Consider the following 25,624-nt stretch of genomic DNA (forward strand, 5'->3'; position numbering starts at 1 on the left):
CAGATGGCCAGAGATGAGCAGTTAAAAAAGTAAATAGGTAATAAATTGAGTGGAAGTGAATATTTTGGGAAATCCTTTCTTAGTGAGCACCTGGAGTACGTAAGGAACAGGTGTGCCAAATTTCATGTGTGTGGCTTCGGTGGTTTTTGAGTTCTGTTGATGAGTCAGTCAGTGAGTCAGTCAGTGGTATTTCGCGTTTATAGACATAGATTCACTAAGGGTTTGGAATGTTCAATGACAAACCCCCAGCCAATGGGCATGCAAGGCTCACTGATGCCTGTGCACCCATTGGTTGGAAGTGTGTCCCTCACATTCCAACCCCCACCTCCCTTCCCAACACCTGTGGGCCTTGAGAAGGGAGGTGAAGTGGACTTGATCCTGCCTGCTGGACTCAATCCAGCAAGCAGAATCAGGGTCCCCACCTCCCTTTCCAAGACCCACAGACCTTGGCAAGGGAGGTGGGGGGAGAGGACCCAATCCTGCCTGCTGGACTCGGCAAGCAGGATTGGGCATCCACCTCCCTTCCTGAGACCCATGGGCCCATAGGCCTCAGAAAGGGACGTGGGGGTATTAGCGGGCTTGATCCTGCCTACTGGATTGGGGGTCCCAGTTCTGTTCCCAAGACAGAGAGCCAAACCTCCGGAACTGAGGTGGAAAGAAAAGTGGCCACAAGACAGCAAGCCAGGCTGTCTTTCTCCCCAGCTTGCTTTCCAAGGCCTCCAGGCTTTGGGGGGAAGACAGCACGAGCCTGATGGGGCCAGACCTAGCTCCGTTCTGTACGTTCTGCACCCTCACACCCTGCTTCCCAAAGTGTGGGGGCCTTGGAAAGTGAGATGGGGAGAAAACAGCATGAGGGTACCTATGGAGATGGGGGGGACTCTCCTCATCTTCACAGGAACACTGCTGACTCCCCTCCCTTTGCAAAGCCAGAATCATAGGTTTGCCAACAGTAGGGGCCATGAAGATGGGAAGAACTACCCCATCTTCACAGGCACCCTGGTGGCTCCCCCACTTCGCAATGTCTCAATGCAGGTTTGCAAACCAGGGGTGAGGGTGCTGGTATGTTTGGGGAGAACCCCCCCCTTCTTCATGGGCACCCTGTTGACTCATCCCCCACTTTGCAAAGATAGGATCCTGGCTTTACAAAGGGGGGCTGCCTATGGCACCCTGCTGGCTTCCCCCTCCTTCACAAAACCAAGATTCCAGCTTTGCAAAGGGTAGCAGTAAGGCACCTGTGAAGATGAGGAGAGTTTCCATAGGCACCCTCCCCCCATTTTTAAAGCTTGATCCTGACTTTGCAAAGGGAGGGCAGGAGGGCCGGTGGGCGGGGGGGGGGGGAAGGAAAGTTGCCCCTCTCAGAGGGCACAGTTCCCACGAACAGTTTCCTAGAGCCCATTGTATTTGTTCATACAACAGGTTTATTGCTAGTTTTTAATAAACACCATGAAGTTAACTGATACTGAATCATATCATTAGTCTATCAAGGTCAACACTATCTACCCAGTCTCTCAGCAGCTCTCCCAAGATCTCAGCACAGATCTTTCATAGCACCTTCTACCTGATCTTTTTAACTGGTGATGCTGATGGTCTCTTCAACTGAGCTACAGCCCTTTGCCCAGGCTTTCAAATTTATTACTTCTGAAAACTTGTAGAGCTGCTCCCTAGCTTATCTCAAATACCTGGGATATGGTCCACAAAGAGTATTCAATATATCGTATTTGTCTCTTGTTTCCTACTACTGATACATCAGGAGTCGTCCAATCATTTCTTGAAGGCACCAACAAAGTCATAATTCTGACTAGTCAGAGTGCCACTTACAGTATATGATCGTCCTGAGAGGTTGGCAGTCTTTGTAATTTCAGTAATATTGACATTCAAACACACCAGATCTGCAGAGAAATAATGATGAGACAGAGAGGTGTTAACCTAATGGCAGCTTCAGTGGCCAGAAGAATTCTTTACACAACAGTTGCTAACCCTATTATTATTAGCAGTAGCCACAGTGAGGTCTAGAATACAGTACAGTGCATTGTTTGTCCTTCATCAAGACATAAAATAATGATGTGCTCTCAGGTTCATTGGCTGCTGCTCTTCCAAGGACTACTAATGATGATATGTAGGACTGCACAATAACTACACAGTGATTGTGTTGCTGTGGATTATCCTAGTGACCTCAAAGAAGTATTTTACGGATGTTTCTGCTTTTCAGCTGCTCAAAATTGTTAGGAAAAGTGCTTCTGTGTGTCACCCTACCTGTTAGCAGTGCCACTGTGCTCATGAATGTAGTGTGAATTGTGGATGCATGAGTTTCACAAGCACCTATTGGATGGTGTTTCTGCCATCAATACAAATAACCAAGACCTATTTGTGATTTAAAAAAAACCCCTTTAGTGGCTGTTCACTGCCCAGCTGTGAGACACTGGGTTCATGCAAGAGCAGATACATCTGGAGCCATTCTTCTCATTCACTCTTTCGAGGTGAAATAGCTTAAGAAAGTTAGTGTTAGATACAAGTAGGCATATCATTGGATGGGTGAAGCTGAAGAGAAAAGGGGCTTACCCTGCAGCAATTTTTTAAAATGTGGGTTTTGTGTCTCTCTGGTTGAACCTTTATGGTCAGGAGTGCAGCAAAGTGACACAGAACATCTCTTTCATGCAAAGGTTACTGGTATTATATGGACCTTGTTTCTTTCTCTCTTATTTAAACAATTGTTCTGGTCTCCAGAATGGGTGTAGACATTTCAACTATGTTTTCCTCTAGCAGGAAAACAAAATCTATTGACTTCTGAAAGAAGATGATCAATGCTGTAATTCCACACTCCCTTATTTAGGGGGAAAAAACCAAGTAAAAAGAGTTGTCTCAGCAAAAGTGCATGCATCATGCTAATAGGGAAAATTATTGGGGGAATGGGTCAGCTAGAGTGTCAAAGTGCACAGTTAGAAGTCCTTAACGAATAAGCACTGTAACCGCAGCATACAAAGGTGTCTAATACTTTCATCACTTCCATCAGCGGTGCGGGCCCTGCGGGATCTTAGTGATTTCCGCAGGGCCTGTAAGACCGAATTGTTCCACCGGGCTTTTGGGGAGGCCAGCCGCAGATTGGATGTTCCTATGTTACGTGCTGTACCATCATCGGCACTACCGGTGTGACATCTTTTGGTATTGTCTGTCCCCTCCGAGCCTTGGGACTGGGAACCATCATTAGTATTATTAATATTGTTTTACTGAGTTTTAGAATGCTGCTTATTCTGAGTTATGTATTTTAACTATTTATCACTTATTTATTGTGCACATTGTTTTAGTTGTGGTTTTGCTGTACACCGGCCAGAGCCCTTCAAGGGTGGGCAGTTTATAAAATTTAATAAATAAATAAATAAATAAATAAATAAATAAATAAATAAATAAATAAATAAATAAATAAATAATGATAATGATGATAATGATGATAATGATGATTATGATCAATATTGGGAGAATACTAATTATGCATAGAAGTAGCGACTCACTGATTAAAGATAAAGTTAAATGTGTACTAGGGAACTACACTTCAGATCAGAATGCTGAGACAGGGATAGACTTCAGTTGCCTTGCTAGCTAGGGAAGGAGGGGGAAGAAACTTCTGAAAAGGAGGAGGAATTCAGATATAAGAGCATCAGTCTAAGGACAGATAAGGGGTGACACAAAAGGATGGAAAGATCTCTAACGTTACAGCCCTATCTCAATGACCAATTGCCTGTCCCCAATTGCCTGTCCCCTGCTGGGTCTTCTTCTGAGTTCCTTTGCACACTAGACATTGTTACTTCCAACTTTTGCTATCCCTACTATCTTTACCTTCAGTATCGTTTGAGGGAATGGCTTTCATAACCAAGCCTGTTGATCGCAAAGAAGTTGTCTCCTCTTTTTCACGGTTACTCAGCGAAACCTAGACACAAAGACCACCTGTAAGTTTCACAATGATTAATGCCTCAGTGCTTAATGGGAACCATATGCCAAACAGCCCAGAGGCCACCAGTACAAAACAACAATTTCATGGATTATTACTTTCTTCTAAGTCCTCCATAATATTCTATTCTCTGAGTCAAACTCAGTGCTTTGACTTCTTAATTTTTGTACTTTCTTTTCAGAAAACAAAGTAGCATCAATGTCTCAGTCAACCCACATTCTGGTTCTAATGCAAGTTTTTGAAAATGAGGGTTTTCAGCTATGGCATACATTCAAAATGTACCCCTTAGAAGGTCATCTATTTATAGAGTGATTGTAAAAGTTAGTGGGGAAAGTTCACCCAATAAAAGAGGATGAGACTGAAATGCAACAAGAACTACATAATGAATAAAGAACTAAGGGCAGAACTTCTACATCCACACCATCCCTGTAGCTACAATTACTGTCAATTCAGAATCTAGATTAATTTAAGATTTGATAAACAGAACAATTTGGACATAATGAACAATCTGTTAGTAAAAGATTCTCATGTATTATGATTTAAAAATCAGGGGCTAGACCACCATTATTCCAGGGTTTTTTTTCTGATTAGACCCTTGGCAAACATGGTGTTGGGGAATTATAGTGATTTAAGAACCTGACCTGGGTAACCCCAGGTTAGACTGAGCTTGTTAAATTTCAGAAGCTAAGCAGAGTTAGCACTGGCTAGTATTTGGATAAAAGACCTTCAAGGAATACCAGAGTCATAATACAGATTGAGGCAATGGCAAACCACCTCTGAGCATTTCTTGCCTTGAAAACCCTTTGGGGTCACCATAAGTCAGCGGCAACTTGGTAGCACTTTCCACCACCACCAAGAACAAAAACAGAAGCATATCAGCTACTCGGGAGTTTAATTAGTAACAAAGAATAAGTTTAACAAAGATTTGATTTGTAAGTCCCTGTTCCATTTTGCAGTGTAAGTGTGTCTTTAACTTACACTGGAAAATGGAACAGAGATTTACAAATCAATACTGATTTAGAGGAACAGAGCCTGATTTGGAATTATTTAATACCACCTACATGTTTTTCTAAGGGTTTAAAGACAAATTTGCTAAAAGTTTGTTTCAGTGGTATCTCACTGCACATTTGTTAGCAATTATCGACTGAAATCCATAGGATCAGTGTTTGCATTGTGGTTGAGCCATGGCAGATTTTTTAAAACATATTTTTGGTCATGTTCAAAAATTCAGCCTCTTAGAAATCAGTAGTTAAGTTTGTCAATGAAACATTGGGTTGTAATATAACCTTTAATCCAAAAGTTATTCCACCAGGTTATTTAAAATTAAATGTTTCCCTGAGCATAATTATCACGGTAAATTCAACAACAGCTGCAAAATGGAAAAAAGTTAAAATCTCCTTCCCAAGGTGAATAGTTCCACGAGGTGAAATATTGCATTAGCTAAATCAAAACATCACCAGAGTGCCCACAAAATGCTTTTCAGTGTTCAGATAAACTGGCTGAGCACTCAGTATTGTTTATAATGTTTTAGTTTAATAAGAAATTAATAGAGAAAGTATTTCCTTGTGCATTTTATGAACTATTACAATGACTTTTTGTTTCTTTCTGTAGCTTGGAGTATGACATGTTTCCATATGTTATGTAATATTTGAAAAATCTAATAAATCTGCTTCTCCTTCCCTGTGGAGTATACAATTTCTAATGTAGAAGTAGCTTTGTCTACTACTTTCCCCATCCAACTTCCTCTACAGCCATTTTTCTTCCAGCAGGCAATCAAGACCCCCCCCCCCCCTTCATCCATGGCTTTTCTCTTCGAACTCTGTTTCTTCTGCTGTTTTTCTCCAGCAAGCTTTCCAGACCTAGATTTCAGGGCAGACATGGGTCTGGAACCTGAGCTGGTGGCGAAGAAGCTGATAATTGTGTGCTACGATTCTGCACTGAATTCTGGCATCTAATGTGTCAAAATAAAACTAACAGGTTGTTCCCTGCAAAAGCAATAAAACTTTTGTTCGTATGATTGCACTTATCAGAGCATTTTGGCCAGGGGTGAGTGGGGATGAGAAAGTCAGGTTCTGCATGTGGAGATCCTTTAATCCACAAAAACATTCTAGTAGATCCAAAGCATACCATTGAGAATCATTGCTTTTACAGAATTCCAAGTAGGTTAAAATCACTTTGATTTTAGATAAGGGATCATTATGTCAGCCATACGGTGTACAATGAGTTGTATTAATTTTTTACTTAAGGTAATGCCTTATGCTTTTATTGGTTAGCACAGCAAACAGACGGGGAACCAAAAGACAGGGCATTCTTGTGTGAATGAATAAAAGACAAGGCAAGCTAATAGTCTTGGTAGTAATCTTATCATTTGGAATATTTAAGGTTTCTGACCACATAACTGTGAAAATCTAACAAAGTGGCATGGTATCTGTACTTTCTGGGCTAGTGATGAAAGCAAGTTATAAGTTATAACAATACTGTGAGTTTTATTAATGTAGGTAAAATATATTGCCAGAATTTCATGACAATTTCCATTTCTTGTTCATTCTTGCTCAGTTCCATCTTAGTTTTTACCCAACATTCCACACTACAAACAATCCTTTGTGGCTGGTGATTTCAGCAAGGAATTACCCATATTAATGAGAAGCTCGGTCTTTGTAACACTTCTAATTCTCTCACCTTTTTATACATGAGCGTAACATCTGCACCAGGAACCTCTACCATAGTTTTCTTCTTCATCAGCAGATTGTCTGCAAAAGAAGACTGCAGTGAGTTGGGGTAGCAGTACTTGGATTTTCGAGTTAACACTAACAGTGAGGGGTGAATATCAGGGTCGGAGCAAGGGGGAACTGTACCGGGGCGTGCATGTACCCTGCGCTCCTGCCACGCCCTGCCCCTGCCCGCCCCCCAATGCCCCAGAATGCCTCTGCCACATCCACGCACCAGCGTGTGCCCAGTGCATCACACAAACCACTTCCCCCTTGGCGCTACGCCACTGGTGAATATTGAAAAACAGGATGTTTTATCCCAGTGTTTCTTTCCTCTCCTAACAAATGGCACTCCATGGGGTTTGAGTAAAAACACTGTGCGCTGGATACTTTTACATGCACATGGATAAATGACAGCACCAATAAATTCTGGGGATGATGATGATGTCACAAAAGAACACACACCTGGCTGCATCTCCTAATAACCAGTTAAGCTGCTGACTCCTTTTTTCAAGCTTCTCATGTACCTGAGAAACAGCCAGAGTGATGAGAAAAATTCTGAACCCCTGCTTATTTAAATCTGCTGTTTGCTGCTCTGCTTTTTTTGTAATTGTTGATTAAATTGATAAATTATTGTTCTTGTAAATTGCTTTGGAGTCATCAGTTGAAAACTAATGTATAAAATGTTGTAAATAAACCTAAGTTGAAAAGAGCTATGTGATAGCTGGGGACCCTTGAGATAAGAGTCAGACCTCTGGAGGGTTCATATTCTTCCAGGGTTACACGCAGTTCTATGAGGAAGATGTGCTCAGCTGGTTCCAGACTTGCATTCTGGAAGAAAAGCTGAAAGGCAAAAAGAAAGCTTCAGGGCATCATTCCTGCTGATAGAATAGACAGGCTTGGATCCTATGTGGTGCAGAGGTAAATAAATAGTCCTTTTCTATCTCTTTTCCCACGGAAGTCCCCTGAGATTTCAAAAATGCCGATGCTGGAGTTTGTGGGACATCCATGGACACAAAGCCACACAACCCAGTGAGTTGCTCTAAGAACAAGAGAGTACCAGAGGAAAGTACCCTCCCCTTTCTCTTCTTTAGTGCAGCATGCTGGACAGTATGATATTTGTTTATACAGTTCCCATCAGCCTCAAACATCAGCTTTAAAAAAAACTCGTGGGGCTCCTGGTGGTAGGTAGGAAAGAATCATATCTACACACATCCTATGTGTAGATTCCATAGGATCCAAATCTATGTTTGCAGAGAGTGGAAATATAAAGTTTTGTTCGAATGAATAGCAAACTTCTCAACACTTACATATCAAGGCAGAGGACACTCACCTTCACTGTATATACTTGGAAGAAGATTGGCTGCAAACCCAGACGCACATAATATGCAATTACATCAATGATGAACAGTTCAGAGACTGACGTTTTGCTTGAAGAAGAAGGCTGCATGGTTGAAGACAGCTGCATCAGTCCAAACCATTTGTAAAGCTACCTGCCATTCTTACACCTGCATGGCATGTAGGAATCCCTACCCCTACATTCCAACACCTCCAGGAGGCCATGAACAACACAGGCACCTACAGTATCTTTCTCTGTATCTTTATCTTTACAGTGGTAAATTATACTTTTGTGATCTGTCCTGCAGTAAAGCCCACATTTCCTTTGGGTCAAATTTTCAGTTGTGCATATGTTTATTTTCCTTTCAAACTCACTGTGCCACAGATCAAATAATCCCTGTGGTTTGTGAAAGTGGGTAAAGTGTCACTTTTCCTCTGCTTGAGTAGGGAAATTGAAGCAGACTGGTGTGTGTTTGCATTCCTTTGGGTTTTCTGCTCCTCCCTGCCTTCCCCCACCCACACAGGAGCAGTTCCACCACTCTTTGGCTGACACTTCTGGGAGATCAATGTCAGTATGTGATTGTTCTTGCAGTTCTCCATTGATAGTTTAATGGCCTAGCAAAGCTGGATGCAGGTTGTAAGCTGAGGAAGAGGGACTGGCCTTTCCTCCAACAAAACTAAATTTCAGTCCAGGTAAAAAAAGCCTTTGTCCATAGCAAGCTTCTGAATTTGGTGCACAGCTCACATTCCTGACTAAATACCATTCTCAGTGAGGGAGGCTTTGTTTGTTCTTTAAATCATCAGAGGAACAGGGCAGAACGCCTCATTGTTGTTTCTAGGGCAGACCTGGGCATTATACAGCCCGCGGGCCACATCCGGCCTGCCAGATGTCTCTGACTGGCCCGTATGAGTCACAAATAGCAAAAAATGTTAACATTTTGTCTACCATTGTTTTGAGAAATTTGTGTGAATAAATTACATTTTTTGGAAGGCAACCTCACTTTTTCATTGCATAACTTTAACATAGTCTTGCCCGCTTGTCAAAACAGTGCTATTTACTGCTTTTTTATATAAAGAAATACAATAAATATTATGCAGAATTGAGTTCAGCCTTTTGGCCCGGCCCTCCACAATATTTTCTGTTTCTTATGCGGCCCCATGGAAAAAATAATTGCCCACCCCTGTTCTAGGGAATACAAGCAGAAGAAAGGGCTCCTCTCCTACCATGGTGGCCAGCTTCGGAATCATGTGACACAGGGTGTTGACATTGCTCTCGTACCATGGATCAGCTCTTCCAAGATAAGCAGCCAACTCACAAGGCTCTGTAAGGTCAGGCAGAGCGTGTTCCTGGAACAGGATAAATATGTCAGGAGATCCTCCTAGTGCAGAATTGTGGCAAAAAAGGATGCCTCATTCCCCATCACAGTCTGAACACTCACTCTTTTCCAACAAGGCTCTGAGTGAAGTCACTACTGTACATACCTCCACAGGGCAGGAGTTGGACTGTTCTTCTATCACAGGAACATAATAAAAGTGCACTTTCAGCCTGGGTGTAAGATATGCACGTCTGCTCTCCCGCTTCCTGGGAATGAGAAAAACAGACAGCATTTAGTACTGCCACCTCAGCAATTTCATATCTTCAGCAGGAGGGAAGATTGCAAGGCATCTGCATACAGTGTTCTGGAATTAAGGATTGGAATTCAGAAACCCACCTTATATTCTAACCAGGGAAAGGGGTGTCACTGTTCTCTATAAAACCTCTTGGAAACCTCTCCCTCGCTCTTCCATTAGACTTCAGAAAGATTTACTATTTGTTCGTTATTTAGAACATTTCTACGCCACCTCTCCAGGAAAATCTGCTCAAGGCAGCTAATAAGTAAAATCGAATGAAAACAACAGGAAGATTTAAAAGTTTTTAAAAACCCTTCATAACTAACAATTAATGTTTTTTTTTTAAAAAAAACCTACTCAACCATAGCATCAGTACAGGACGCATTTAACAGCTTTTTAAAAGTCTTACCCAAAAGGCTGGAGCAGATTGAACACAATTTACAAGATCAGCCCCCTAATCAAATAATAGCCTGGTTAAAAGAATAAGCCATAGGACCAGGGGTAGGGGAACCTTTAACACCCCTCAAAGAGCTCATTTGGACCCGCTTCCATAGTGCAGGTGAAAAGAAAAAACACTTCTGGAACCTTAGCGAAAATAATTTCTTTTGACATTTAAAATAAAGATAACACTCATATATTATTGGTTTTTTTTAACCTTTTACTCCGCTCATTCTGAGAAGCGCATGGATGCGCCCGCCCTGCTGCCTGCAGGGCGGGCAAGGATGGGCTCATGCGCGCTCGCCTGTGGAGCCACATTGGTGCAAGGGCAGAAGAGCTACGCATGCTCTCGCAGTTTAGGTTCCCTACCCCTGGTTTAGACTGACCCCTAAAAGACAGTACAGTCAACCCAAGGGGGGGCCTCAAAGAGAAGTCATCTGGCTCACCGGCGTTTTAGCTCCAGGCTGGGAAAGGGACCTCACAAGGGCATAACACCATCCAGGGGTGGCCAACCTATGGCACTCCAGATGTCATGGACTACAATTCCCACCAGTCCCTGCCAGAATGGCCAATTGGCCATGCTGGCTGGAGTTGATGGGAATTGTAGTCCATGAACATCTGGAGTGCCATAGGTTGGCCACCTCTGCATATACTGTACTTTCCAAAGCTGCTGTTTTCCCCCTGGGGAACTGATCCATAGTCTGGAGATCAGTTGTAATTCTGAGAGATCTCCCTACCCCACCTGGGTGCTGGCAGCCCTAGATGCAAACAGGGGACAGAGAGGAGGATCTTTACTGGTCAAGTGGATGTCTGGAAGGAGGTAGTGCTTTAAATACTCTAGTCGCGAGCCAATATACCTTATTAGTCTTCCTTAGCATGATAACATGTCTTCCTGCTTTCCCATTAATAACTCATTAATCAAATGATCGATAGGCACTCACATCTACAGTGTTCAGAAGCATCTGCAGAGTTCTAAAGGAGCTTCAATGAATCTCTGCTCAAAAGCTGCCAGACCCATTCCCACTACTGCCTATGAAATGCATTTTCCCAAACTAGTAAAGAATGTCAGTTTACCTCAAAGAGTAATAGGCCTGGACAAGGCGTGCCAAAACTCTATCGTCACCTAGCACCAAGACTCGAGCGGTGTGCAGTCTTTTCATCTGAGCGATGGGTTGCATGACACTACCTCCATATTTCCGGTACAGTTTCCCCGGAGGCTTTCCACCTTGCCAATTGGAGCCAGTCTGTAGGAGTGATAAGCAGTCTAGACTAGAAGCCCTCTTCTTTACGCCCCCCTTCCTCTGGAGTCTGGAGTGCTCAGCCTCAGGAACTTCATCATCGGGCATAGGGAGGTCCCGCTCAATACCACTGTCGGTGGACAGCACAGAGAAGCGTGCCTGCTCACAGTCGTCATAGTCAAGTCCCAAGTCTTGAATCTCAAAGCTATCCAGTACTTGACTCAGAGAAATCTCCTCACAGGTCTGACTCTGCGGGCGGAGGAACAGCACTAGTTCTTTCCCTAAAAGGAGGAGATGGCTGTGAGGCTTCCAGAAGACTACCACAAAGTTTGGAGCCCAATAGGACAAAGAGGGGGACTGTGTCAATGTTATTTATACTGAAACAGCTTTTGCCTATTCCTCCAGGGCTGACTATCTAATCTTGTGCCCCAAAGAGGTGTAAGTATGTAGTATGTGTTTAATATAGTTTAGACTGCCTCTTGCAACCAAGATGTTGTGTCAGCAGAGGCGCCGAGGGGGGGGGGGGCATGGCGCCTAGGGCAAAATGGTGCCCGGGCCCCGCCCCCATGGCACTGTGCCCACCTCGCCCCACCCACTTACTTTAGTTCAGCCGGCTACAAAGAGCAGCCAGCTGAAAAGCTTCTGCTGGGCCTGGCAGGGTGGGTTAGCTACAAGTCACAATACATATCAATATATATATAAATAGGGTTGCCAACATCCAGGTAGAGCCTGGGGATCTGAAGGGATTACCACTGATCTCCAGACTATAAAAATCATTCCCCTGAAGAAAATGACTGACTTGGAGGGCAGAATTTATGGCATATTTCCCACAGAGGTCCCTCCCCAAACCCTGCCCTTGACAAGCTCCAGCCCAAAATCTCCAAGAATTTCCCAGCCTGGAGTTGGCAAGCCTAGTTGTAAGACACTCACAGAGCTGGTCTTCATCTGTCCACAAGTGGAAGCTGATGTTGGGGTTGGGCAAAGGGATGCCCGGGCTCCCATCTGATGCAGCCTCCTCCACGTCTGCACAAAACAAGGGGCTTGTTATCATACTATTCTACGCAACAGCCAGTCAAAAACAGAGATTCAGATTACAGTGTAGGGACATGAGTGAGAGATATGACAGTCCAGGAGATTTTACACTACATGTGATGACAGATTCTCACCGAGCCTTGCACTGAAACACTCTAGTACAATAGGGAGCAACTTCTGTGAAGATCTATGAACAACAGAGATCTCAGGTAGCAAGAAAAAGATCTTTGTTTTCAGAATCTTTACTTTTATGCTATCTTTCCTACTGAAAAAAAAATGGTTTTGTTTAGCACAGTTGCCTGCCAGCCAATCAATAAAATTTAAAGTGCCATATAACACAGGTGAGTAGTAAAATTCTACCGCAAATATGGTGTGGGAAGCCTGTGATGCCCTCCTACATTGATTTAAGGATGTAGAATACTATATCATGTAAAGCCAAAGCACTGCACACTGTTGCCACAGGTCATCCTGAAGCTCCGACCACAGCAGTTGGTTAGGACCAGGGCCGTAGGTAAGGGGGGTTTCTCGGGTTTAAATCCCCCATTGCATGTCCAGTGGGGGTGGGCGCTTCTGTGCACCTGTAACCCCCATGCCCAGAATGGGTTGGCCCAGAATGGGTTGACCCAGTAAGGGGGTGGAGACTCAGAGCAGCAGAAAGGCTGAAAGAGCTCTTTGCAGAAGACAAGGGTACCAGACTCGGACCTTGATTTCTATAAGCCCTTAACACCTTGTTAAGGTAATTGCAATATTGTTGGGAACTACTGGGAAGGTAGTTGTTTTTGCTATGTTGTAAATGTTGGAGTTTATTGTTTCAGGGTTTCTTTTGTGGTTGTAATGGGTGAGAGTTCTCCTGGAGACCTTCATCATGTTGCAACCTGTTCATCAAGCCCTTGGAGTCTTCAGGAGCCAACCCACTTGCAAAGAAGAATTTGGACTTGGCAATATCAGTAGACTGTAAATAGAAGGACTTGAATGCAACCTGAACAGGACCTTGAATTGTAACGTTAAATGTTGATGTTTTAAAAGTGTTAATTGTAAAGAAAAGTAAACCATTTTGTTGTTTAAAAATTGTTGTTGCAACTCATTCCAAGTACTGCCCCACAGAACCCACAAGCTGAGGTTACAAATGGCACACAACCAGCGTGGGGCTTGGAAGTGAGATTGCAAATATAAATTGCTTGCAATGGAAGTGTGCAGCAAGTTGGGGTTTGATCCCCATAAAACTGTTTTGTTATGTAAGTTCAAGAGATGTTGCTGTATTAATTTGAAACACTGTTTGGCAGTTATATGAAGGAAGGGATTCCAGTTGCAACCCCCCATCCCTTCTGCAAACTAATTGGCTGAATTGCAACATTTGCAAACTTCCAGTGCAGCTAAGTTTGGAACAGTTGGAAAGCCTTGCAAGGGAAAGACAATGTTCTGCATTCAGATGCACCAAATGTGGTTCCTCCAAGTACAGTAATCTCTGGGGAAATCATTGTTGAATGATTTCAAGAGTTGCACTGTAATTACTGTTGGGACGACAGAATTTTAGTGGGGGAGAATGTAACCCCCATGCCCAGAATGGGTTGGCCCAGAATGGGTTGACCCAGTAAGGGGGTGGAGACTCAGAGCAGCAGAAAGGCTGAAAGAGCTCTTTGCAGAAGACAAGGGTACCAGACTCGGACCTTGATTTCTATAAGCCCTTAACACCTTGTTAAGGTAATTGCAATATTATTGGGAACTACTGGGAAGGTAGTTGTTTTTGCTATGTTGTAAATGTTGGAGTTTATTGTTTCAGGGTTTCTTTTGTGGTTGTAATGGGTGAGAGTTCTCCTGGAGACCTTCATCATGTTGCAACCTGTTCATCAAGCCCTTGGAGTCTTCAGGAGCCAACCCACTTGCAAAGAAGAATTTGGACTTGGCAATATCAGTAGACTGTAAATAGAAGGACTTGAAATGCAACCTGAACAGGACCTTGAATTGTAACGTTAAATGTTGATGTTTTAAAAGTGTTAATTGTAAAGAAAAGTAAACCATTTTGTTGTTTAAAAATTGTTGTTGCAACTCATTCCAAGTACTGCCCCACAGAACCCACAAGCTGAGGTTACACACCCACACAGGCATAGCCCGCATTGCACACTTGCAAGCTGCAAGCCAGCTGGAGCCCGGGAAAGAAAGTCTTGCCGCTCACAAAGCAGGTGTCACAAGAGGCGAGACTTTCTTTCCAGGGATCCGGCTGGCTTGCAGGCTGGTGGCGGGGCTTGGGGAGGCGGGGCCACACCCCAGGGATGGGTGGGGGTGGAGTCCCGCCCCTGAGCCCCGCCCCTCCAAACCCACCCCATAAAAATTCTATACCTACGTCCCTGGTCAGGACTCAGTTCCAAGCACAGCCTAGAGATTGCGTGTTCATGTCATTCTCTCAGGAACCCACTTACCGTTCCCTAAAGTGCTTAATAATGCGCTATAGATTTTTTCCAGTTCCTCAACATACTGATTGTATTCTGCATTCATATCTCTTCCATGGTTTCCATGTTCCATAGCTGCTACGACCTGCTGGAAACAGTGCTCAATCACATCTAGGGGCTTTGCCTGTCATAGGGAGAGAAATGGAATGAAGATCATGGACTGGAAATGCCCAATTAGCTTTGTCCCACTGGAAAACAAGTCCGTCTCTGGGTAGAAATGAACACAGGGAAGAGAGCTCTGTGAGCTAATGGCATCACAATGTGACCACATGTATCAGGTTTCTTCAAAAAGTAAAGTTTGTATCACATTGAAATTTCTTTTAAAAACTATTTTTATGACCTTCGGAAAAATTTACCTCATTGCTACAAACTTACATTAATAAAAATGCTCTACTTGCAATATAATTTTCCCAAGATAAAAACTTTTTAAAAATGTCTTACGCTGTAATTCATCTTCTACTCCCAGAATTTTTAGATTCATTAAGTCCAGAAATCACTGTCCAGGAGCCCACCAAAACAGTGGTGGAATATCAACCATGTAGGCTTATATTTTTGTTGGAATGTAACAAAACTCCAGAGAATCTGCCATCGATCAAGACTGATTCACTTGGTTTTCATTAGCCAATGTAACTATTTACACAGAAGAATGGGTGAAATTCCAGATTCTGAATAGATGGGGTCCTGAAGAATGATAGAGCCCTCCTGAGGCATTTGTCTTTTGTTAGAGAGATTGTTTGCTCTGAGTACAACCATTCTATAAACAGCTAGGGCTCATTTCGTGGTAATTACATATGTGGTCCCAGAAAAGACTAATTCAGGCTAAACATCTGATCAGTCAAAACAGTTTGGACCATCAAATACTGGTCAAGTTTTTTTAAAGCATTAACTTTATTTATATGCCACTTTTCAGTAACACTGAAAGAAGAGTTCAACAAAAATGATTCCCTTTTCCTTCTCCCCTCTCCTCTTTCCCTGTGGCTGTTTCCCTACCTTCTCCCTTCCCCCTCCCCCTCTTTTCCTCTTTCATGTTATCCATTATTGTAAATTGTACTGTTTTTCTATTAAAATTTAATTTGGCCTAACCTTCCTTTTGATTGGCCTGGGTTGTTTCAGCACCATTTGAGTTTTATTAATTAAGATTACAATATTATTTTAGTAGTATGAATGGATGGTTGGATGGTTGGATGGTTGGATGGTTGGATGGTTGGATGGTTGGATGGTTGGATGGATGGATGGATGGATGGATGGATGGATGGATGGATGGATGGATGGATGGATGGATGGATGGATGGATGGATGGATGGATGGATGGATGGATGGATGGATGAGCCTTTACTGGCATAAATTTAAAACAGTATAAAAAGAGAATAAAATACAATTTACAGTTGATAAGCATAAAAACATTAAAATATATCATTTACACTTAATTATTTCAAGAAGGAAATTTGCAAGATATTCATTGTATATAGGGTCAGGATTACTCAAAAGACTTTAGATTACAACTGAATCAGCAGAATTAGTGGTAAGCAATGGAATATGGGTTGCATACTTTTCTCTGACTCCTTCAGTTCTTCAGCAATAAAGAAGGGAGGGGGCTAAAGATTAAATCTGTCCAAATTTACAGAGACACAGCCTTTGGGCTTTGTCCAGTTTGTTAAATCTCCCAGAATTGTTTTAGTAGTATTTAGTAAAGCATTTAAATAAAATCTCACTCAGCATGCTGGCTCCGTTTGCTTTCATTGCATTCTTTTACTCTTCTAAATATGATTATTAATATTTTTGTCATAACATTTTATTGTCAAGAAATTTGTTGGAACCTGTCCTGAACTCAATGTGTTGAGAAAGAGTGGGATAGAAATGGAATAAATAAGGGAACAAATAAGACATTATCTACAACTTAAACAGGATCAACAAGAAAAAAAATACCATCCCAGAAATGTCACCAAAAAATTAATGTTGTTTAAACACAAGATCATCATAACAGAATACAGTATTATCATAGCTCATCCAAATACTGCAGAGCTCTGTTTTTATTCTTGTTATTGGGATGTTATTTTTGCTCTCTCTCTCTCTCTCTCTCTCTCTCTCTCTCTCTCTCTCTCTCTCCCTTTTGCAAAAATATTGGTAAGGGTATAAACAGCTGTTATTTTGCTAGACAACCTATTTCATAAGGGTGGTGACAGCACCCCAAAGCCCTTGATCAAACGGGAGCAGACTGAACCTTGCCAATGGCAAGGATAGAACAACAGCAGCAGCAAATACTTTAATTATCATATGATATTTATACTAATTACAAAACAAATTGGTTAACCGGCATTGTGAAACAGTAACAAAAACTGGAATTAATGAACATAACTTCTAGCAGTCTTTCATAATGTTTCCATAACTACAAATGAGTCAGTGTTCTGCTGTTTGGATTTTATTCTGGATCACCAGGGTCAGTCTACATTAAAAATGAAATTAAAATAGAAACAAATCATATCAATTTTATTAAGTTATTGAAAAAAATTTGCTTATGAGAAGTCTTCATATTAACAGCAAATATTAAGAATCTGCTTGGATATGCCTGCAGCTACAGTACTGGCTAATAGAATTTGCTGTGTTATGTCAACTGGATGGCTTAGATGGCTACAAGGCTAAGGGGTATAACCCTCACCCTGCCCTAGCCACCAAATGACAGGATGATGATTTTTTTAGAAGGAAAAGCTGCCACCCAAATGGTATTCTTGACTTCATGGAATAATGAAGCAATATTTAACCATGGTAAAATACCGTATATTCTCGAGTATAAGTCAACTTTTTCTGCACATTTTTATGAGTATATACGGTAATTCCAAGATGGTGGCTGGAGCTGGGACTGCTGTGGGGATCCGGTAAGCATGTTGCTGCTTTTTTCCTAACTCATCAGAGAGCCATAAAAACAAGCTGTAAGGACAGCCTGCATAGCATTACAACTAGGTTGTGTGTGTGTGTGTGTTAAAAGAAACCGAGGCATTTCTCTCCTAAGGGTTATTGGTGTGTTGCATTCTAGATGAATACAATTCTTCATACAGTAGTTTACTGCCAAATACTGATGTTGCTGAAGACAAAGACTTTCTTTGGAGCAAAGTTTAGGCTGGCATGGCTATGAATCCCAGAATTATTCTACATTTGGAGGAAAACAGTGGTTCATTTGTGTTCCTAGAGTGCTGGAAAGCTGCTCATCCCTAATGCAAACTCTGTTTAGCAACTCAATCTCATCTTGCTCCCAACTCTTCTGTTTTTAGCTGCTACTGAGTCAAGTTCGAAGGCTTATACTCGAGTCAATAAGTGTCCCAGTTTTTTGTGGTAAAATTAGTTGTCTCAGCTTATATCCGGGTTGGCTTATACTCAAGTATATACGGTAAGAGATTGCTGAGAATATTTGTCTGATCAGTTGACTATTGTGCCAGTCCTAACTTGTAGTGGGCAGAAGTGAAACACCTGAAACATTTTGAAAACCTGGGACTTCTCCCCACTCCACCTCTTTTGATACATGTGGAAATAACATTCTGGTTCAAGTAAATCCATTTCTTTTCAGCCATCACCCATTTCTTAATCCAATGACCCAACATCAGCCTCACAATAACTCCTGGTCTCTTTCTAGTACCTGAAGAATTGCTTGCAAGGTCCTAAAATCACAGTGTTCTTTCAGCCCTTCTTGGAAGGCATGTTCTATCACATGGATCATGCAAGATCTGGTGTGCTGGCATGTCCGAGCAGCTTTGATTTCAGTGACAACTGCCCTGCATACAGTCTCAGAGAGCAAATCTGGATCTGCAAATACAAAAACCCTGAAAAAAATAAAGATCAACATTTATTATAACTGAGAAGAATGAAGAATGTAGAAAGTGAAACCAGGAGTTCTCATGGCCAAAAGTATAGAACTCACATTAGAAATGAAAAGCAACTGGAGACACTTAATTTCATGTTCCAACCTAGAAACTACTATGTTCAGGAGTACCTCATACCACAAGGCCAGGAGTTCCTTAAAATGCTAGTAGGGACCTTTGTCTTGTATCACCTGGTGTATCCCTCCCCCCCTCAGCAATATCACTTTATGATGACTCTTTTTCAAAGCCACAGGTTTGCTAAAAGTTAGTTTCTAGTTCCACATCACTGGGCAGAGCTTACTGCTGGAAGTAAAAGGACCAAATCTAGACCAATGAATTGTGCTGTACCAGAACTCTGGTTGACTCACAATAATCAGTGAGGTGTAGTGGTTAAGAGCAGCAGACATTAGTCTGGAGAACTGGGTTTGATTCTGCACTTGTCCACATGAAGTCTTTTGGATGATCTTGGGACAGTCACAGTTCTCTCAGAACTTTCTCAGCTCACAGAGAGGCAAGCAATGACAAATCATCTCTGAACGTCTCTTGCCCTGAAAATCCTACAGAGTTGCCACAAGTCAGCTCAGTGGTGGGATCCAAAAATTTTAGTAACAGGTTCCCATGTGGTGGGATTCAAACTGTGGCGTAGCGCCAATGGGGCTGGGCAGGGCTTGACGGGGGCGTGGCCGGGCATTCCGGGAGCGGGGCATCCGTGGGCGGGGCTGTGGCAAGGACGCAGCCGCTGCACCAGTCCTTGGGTGGGAAACGAATGCATGCAGGTGCAGGCTGCCACGCACGCCAGTGCACCTCCTGCTAGACTGTTTCAAGTTCTGAATGCTACTGCTGAGAGGAGGGGCGTAACTAAGGCAAAAATCACGTGGCAAAATCACCAATTAGTAACCCCCTCTCGGCACACACAAATAATTAGTAACCTACTCTCGGGAACCTGTGAGAACCTGCTGGATCCCACCTCTGAGTCAGCTGTGACTTGATGGAGCACGTGTACATACACACAAACACACAGTCAGAACAATCAGGCAGTACCACACTTTCAGTTGCACAGGTATCACACTACTGCTCTCTGAACAAAACATGTAGCATATGCACACCACTCACATTTGAGCATTCATTTTTAAACACCTTGGTACACATGCCTGGCAAAGCGTTTGGTCAAGAGCTTCCTAATACACAAGCATAGGTATTTGAAGTTGCAACAGGTTGCTAGCCCAGGATTGAGGAGCCCCAAGCTCAAATTCTTGCTTTGTCATAAAGTTTCCTGAGTGACTTTGGGCCAGTCACTCTTTTTCAGCCCAACCTTACTTGCAAGGTTGTTGTGAGGATAAAATGGAGTATTAAAAAGAGATCTGTGAAGGTAGAGCAGATTAAAAATGTACAAATAAATAAATAAATAAATAAATAAGGTCCACGCAAGTGTGGATGAAGTCCACACATTTACACTAGTGTTTCCAGAAGCAATCATAATATGTGGTGCTGCCATAAATATTTGGCTCACCCCATTATTCAGAGGCATCACCACTGAATTCAGTGTATACCAGGGGCGTACCGCCTAGGAGAACATATGGGGTAAAATGTCCCCAGGCTGCGGCCATTTAGTCACATGGTGGTTAGAAAATCGCCCCCACCTCACCCCTCTTCCTTCCCCCCGGGTCCATGCACTGACTTCGAGACCTGGTGCAAAAAAAGTTGTTTGGTTGTGGTGAGGGAGGGCGGCCACCTATATTGGGGAGGGGGGACTCAGATTTTGTACTGGGCTACATTTTCCCTAGATACACCTTTGGTGTATACTGTACAGGCACTCTTTCAAGATTCAATAGATTCTATATAACAGAAAGGGGAATCTGGCTACCTCTTGAGGCAAAATATTTAAAGTCTTGAAGTCTGACAAATCCTTACTGAACCCCTTTATTACAGATACAAACTGAAAATGTGTCTAGATGAATGCTGGCTTTTTACATACTTTTGCAGAGTTTTGTTATTGCCTTGTTCTTTGCTTTGCATAATTTCTGAGTTTAGTGCAGAATGAAACTGGCATTTCAAAGTCAAGTAGAAAGCCCAGTACTTACTTTTCCTGATAAGGGAATGAGTCATTCTTCAGATTTTGCTCTGCAGTCACCAGTCTCTGATATAATATTCCTGATAAGCAAAACAAGCACGAATGTTGCTATAACATTATAAAAGGTTTATGGAATTGTTAACCCGTGCAATCGTAAACTGTACTATCATAAAAAATCTTCAGAAGGCAATCAATTTCAATAATAAAAATAAAACATTATGTAAGGCCTGAGAGCCAGAAGCCATGAAATTAGCCCTAAGAAAACCATCAAGGTTTCAAAGGGAAAAGGTCAATGCCCAGCTTATACTTCAAATTCAACCAAGGGGAAGTTGTAAGGAAACACTTCCAGGTGATGGCTGGTTCAGAGATATGAGGCACAATTCAATGTTTACCAAGAAAATCCTCTGAATTACAGAGATTTTCCTCATTCTGGTGCCAAAGATTCTTGACTAGCATGACAATTCTCCCTATGATTTAGGGGCCCACATTACATGCAGCACAGGAGGGGAATTCTTGGTAGTTATTCTGCCAGTTGAATAACATCTAGCCAGAGCTTCTGTTTGCCTTTTTGTTTGCAGATATTTAACCCTTGGTAGCCAGAGACTTAAGTCTTTCGGAGTAAGCTGAAGGGTAAAAACCAAAGGGCTGACAGTGTATGGCACTGAGTTAGAACATTGTTCTTTTCCTGTTTGAAGTCTCCTTGAAATAATGACCTAAGGTATTTGGGTAGTTCATCAAAGATATCAAATACCAAGGTTCACTTAATCTTGTGATTCAATAAATTAACGGATGGAAATGAATAAGAAAAGCATAGAGATACTCTTTAATAAGTGAGTTGCTGAATAGCTTTGTAGGGTATTTTCACATATCCTTCAGGCAGTCTCCATTAAAGGGAACTCAAGTTTTTGTTTAGCATGATCAGTGGTTTTCTCACTGCTCCAGGCAAGGAATCCCAGCAGCGATTTGGGTCTAGGGCTGATCAATGCTGACAAAAGTGAGCAACAGGGAAACAGGTGCTTCCCTTTGTTTTTCCTTGGGATTCAACTGTAGGCTAGAATAGATATACATGAGTCTGGGACGACCATGCCTTGGTCAAAGGCAGCACAAGACATTTTGGAGGAGGGTCGTAATGGAAAGGACTTCTCTGAATCTGGCTTTCTACTTACCAGAAGGCTGTTTCACATGTGGTGAATTTCCTACATGTGGAGCACAATCATGGGTCTATTACATTTCATATACACAACTGTGAGAAGCCATCTCTAGAAAGTTTTCCAAGTCCATAAATATGAAGGGGGAAATGTAGGCATACACTTTTTAATATTGGATGGTTTACATGCCATTTCCTGTACAGAAGAGATATCTATTTTGTCACATGCACAATGTCTTCGAGTTATCCTTAAGCACATCAAGAAGGCCCTAGTTTGGGTCCTCAGAAGATCCATTTCAGAACAACTAAGTGCCAACAGAAAGCAAGATCATATAGCTTTCAGTGTTCCATGGATTGTGGAAGACCAATTGAGTAAAGACCTAAGTCCAAATTGATCTTTAATCATTTTCACACCACTCTAAAGGTGGGTTTTTAACAAAAATCACAGCATGGAGCAAGTAACATGTTGTTGAGGAAAGGGTGTATCTCTTCCCTGGGAGGCAGCACCAAAAATATAACTGATATGGCTGACAGAATGACCAGCAGAAGCAAAATAACTGAGAAAATTGCTGCCTTACATGTTACAGCATTTAACCAGGAGTGCAGGTAATCTGGCCTTCTGGATCTATTAGAAAGAAAGAGATTTATCTCCAATTTGCCCTATCTTTCTTCAATATCAGTTATTTCTTTCTGTATCACAAAGTGAAAAAAATTGTTTGTGTCTCCAACTGCTTCCACACAGTAAAGGTTCTCCATGTTGCTATCATGACAAGCAAAAAATAGGTTCGGAGGAATGAGCACTGGCAGTTGAACTTCTACATGGGGTTTTCTTCACACTTTCCTGTTGTTGGCCCCTCGAGGCTCCCATTTTTCCCGCTGTGCCACTGCAGCCCTCCCTATACACACTTCTGAGGCACTGCAGAAATGAATCAAACAAACCAAAAGAGATATTGCATACCTGGTATTGTCCTTTCCAGTTTTAACTGCTGAGCATAGTGCAGTCCAATGGTGCAGTAAGGCTTGGGCAAGGTGAGTAATTTCTTGCAGAAATCATACACCCTCTCATACAAATTGTCAGGAATGCTAGGTGCCTACAGAAACAAAGAGGGAGTAAAATTCAAGTCAGAAATAATTTAACATGCCACATCAATCCAAAGGAAAGCAGTTCTCATCTGAAACAAGTAGTACCTCTGTGCTGAAGACCAACAATTGACCTTGAAGTCAAGAGAGTAACTCTCATTGGAACTTAAAGGAGTTAGGCCTATTCACACCTCCTGAGGCTTGGATACATCCGATCCTGTGGGAACATCCGAGAAATTCAGATGCGTTCTTATTTTTTGTTGTTTTTTCATGTTTTGGCCTGAAGGGGGTCATTTTAGTCGTATCGGCACCAAAATTTCAGGGTACCATCAGACGACTGTCCTGATGATATCCCCCAAGTTTGGTGGAGTTTGGCTCAGGGGGGCCAAAGTTATGGACCCTCAAAGGGGTGCCCCTATCTCCCATTGTTCCCAATGGGAGCTAAGGAGATGATGGCTACTGGTTGAGGAACAGGAAACAAAGAGTGGGTGTAAATGGGAAGTTCTCACAATGGAGAGATGTAGGGAGTGGTGTCCCCCAAGGATCCGTTTTGGGACCAGTGCTCTTTAACTTATTCATAAATGACCTGGAAGTAGGGGTGGGTAGTGTGGTGGCCAAGTTTGCAGATGATACCAAATTATGTAGGGTGGTAAGAACCACAAAGGATTGCGACCTTGATAAATTAGGTGAGTGGGCTAAGAAATGGCAAATGCAGTTCAATGTAGCTAAATGTAAAGTGATGCACATAGGGGCAAAAAATCCAAACTTCACATACACGCTACAGGGGTCAGTGCTATCAGTCACAGACCAGGAAAGGGGCGTCTTAGTTGATAGTTCCATAGAATGTCAACTCAATGCATGGCTTAGCGGTGAAAAGGCAAACTCTATGCTGGGGATAATTAGGAAAGGAATTGAGAATAAAACTGCGGGTATCATGCCCATATATAAGCATTGAATGCGACCGCTGCCTTGGAGTACTGTGTTCAGTTCTGGTCGCCACATCTCAAGGATATCAGTAGAAAAGTGCAGAGAGACGAGGATGATTGAAGGATTGGAGCACCTTCCCTATGAGGAGAGGCTGCAGCGTTTGGGACTCTTTAGTTTGGAGAGGAGGCGTCTGAGTGGGGATATGATTGAAGTCTATAAAATTATGCATGGGGTAGAAAATGTTGACAGAGAGAAATTTTTTTCTCTTTCTCACAATACTAGAACCAAAGGGCATTCATTGAAAATGCTTATGTTCCCTTTGAGAGTCCATAACTTTGGCCCCCCATGATCCAAACTGCACCAAACTTGAGGGGTGTCATCATGACAGTCTCCAGATAATACCCTGAAATTTTTGTCTTGATATGTCTAAAAATGCGCCCCCAGAATGCGCTCCCAGAAATTTTCCCAAGATTCTTTGTTCTGCCAGTGACTTCTGTATTGCTGTCATTGGGGAATTTCTGGGGTGTCTGTGGGGTACACATTTCTGAACGCGCAGTCACAAAACTTTCAGGGTATCTTCAGGAGAATCTCTGGATGACACCATCCAGGTTTGGGGAACTTTGCATAAGGGGGCAGTGAGAGATGGGCCCTACCCTTTTGGGGGCCCATAGCATTGAACCCCCAGCAGTCTAGTATCTGGGCAAAAACTCTGTAACAGAAACCATTTTTACATAGAGCTTTTGTCCAAATATCAGAGCACCCCTACATCACTGGCAATGTGATTATGTCACTTCCAGTGAGCACTGGAAATAATATGTTGGTAACTAAGTGCGGGCTAGGCCTCAGTGTCCCACTGGTATGACCTCCCATTAGTTGGCTGAATGGTGCTGGCAAGGAGGTCCAAAGTGGGGGTCCCCTCCCCTTGGTAGGGGTGTGGCACTGCTACCACCCATCAAGCCTCAGATGACAGGAGTAACTGAAGTAGGGCTGCCAAAGGTGAGCAGAGTGAACAGTTAGGTTCATGCGGGAGAAGGCAGTGCTTGAGGTATGTTGGTCTCAGACTAAACAAGGTTTTAAAGGTCAATACCAGTATCTTCAATTGACCCCAAAAGCAAACTAGAAGCACCTGTAGATGGAAACAGAATGGTATGATACTGTCTCTATAAACTAGTCTGTGATCAAAGAATTCTGTACCACTACCAATAGCAGCTTCCAAACAGTGCTGAAGGACAGCCCTACATAGAGTACACTGCAGTAATTTAATCCATACTCTCACAAAAATATGTTAGTAGGTTGCATATATATTTATCTCATACAATTTTCCAAAATGAGAATAGTTAAGTTCACCTCTCCTGAATTACCCGAACACAAAGACAAAAAGAGGATATTATTGCAACTGAACATATCTTTACAGAATTAACAAATGAAATATGGATATTGTAAGTACATAGACATGCAACTATTATAAAAGTCTAGTTATTCATGGATCATTAATCATCTGGATGATCCAGTTTTTTTACTATTGATTTTTAAAGACATTGTGAATTGATTGCTTGAAAAGTATAATCAGCACAGTAGAAGAAGAGGAGAAACAAAGAATATTCATAAATCCATTTGCCCCAGTTGTCTGTGTCTATGATGGTGAGCTCATATGTCAGTATCCAGTGCTTAGACATTTCTGAACCTGAAGATTCTAGAAGTCAAACATTTTGGCTTGAAACCAATGGCTGTAGTTTCTCAGTAGTGACAGAAAAGGATACCACACATGTTTAGAGCCAATCTTGATTTTATCT

At 42.4% G+C, this 25,624-nt stretch overlaps 1 protein-coding gene across 1 annotated transcript in view; it reads right to left on the minus strand.

Moving 5' to 3' along the window:
• PIK3R6 (phosphoinositide-3-kinase regulatory subunit 6) overlaps nt 1-25,624 on the minus strand; it is a 48,924-nt gene that overhangs the window by 5,036 nt on the left and 18,264 nt on the right. Inside the window, exons 7-19 of the mRNA XM_048491935.1 lie at nt 22,783-22,915; nt 20,688-20,757; nt 18,384-18,567; nt 14,726-14,879; nt 12,207-12,299; nt 11,113-11,557; nt 9,472-9,571; nt 9,214-9,336; nt 7,985-8,095; nt 7,404-7,494; nt 6,623-6,693; nt 3,832-3,922; nt 1,819-1,889 (exon numbers count right to left, since the gene is read on the minus strand). Of these exons, the coding sequence (XP_048347892.1) occupies nt 1,819-1,889; nt 3,832-3,922; nt 6,623-6,693; nt 7,404-7,494; nt 7,985-8,095; nt 9,214-9,336; nt 9,472-9,571; nt 11,113-11,557; nt 12,207-12,299; nt 14,726-14,879; nt 18,384-18,567; nt 20,688-20,757; nt 22,783-22,915 (1,737 nt within the window). The remainder of the gene's footprint in view (nt 1-1,818; nt 1,890-3,831; nt 3,923-6,622; nt 6,694-7,403; nt 7,495-7,984; nt 8,096-9,213; nt 9,337-9,471; nt 9,572-11,112; nt 11,558-12,206; nt 12,300-14,725; nt 14,880-18,383; nt 18,568-20,687; nt 20,758-22,782; nt 22,916-25,624) is intronic.

The sequence above is a fragment of the Sphaerodactylus townsendi genome, linkage group LG03 (assembly GCF_021028975.2).
Source record: "Sphaerodactylus townsendi isolate TG3544 linkage group LG03, MPM_Stown_v2.3, whole genome shotgun sequence".
In the NCBI taxonomy this organism is placed as follows: domain Eukaryota; kingdom Metazoa; phylum Chordata; class Lepidosauria; order Squamata; family Sphaerodactylidae; genus Sphaerodactylus; species Sphaerodactylus townsendi.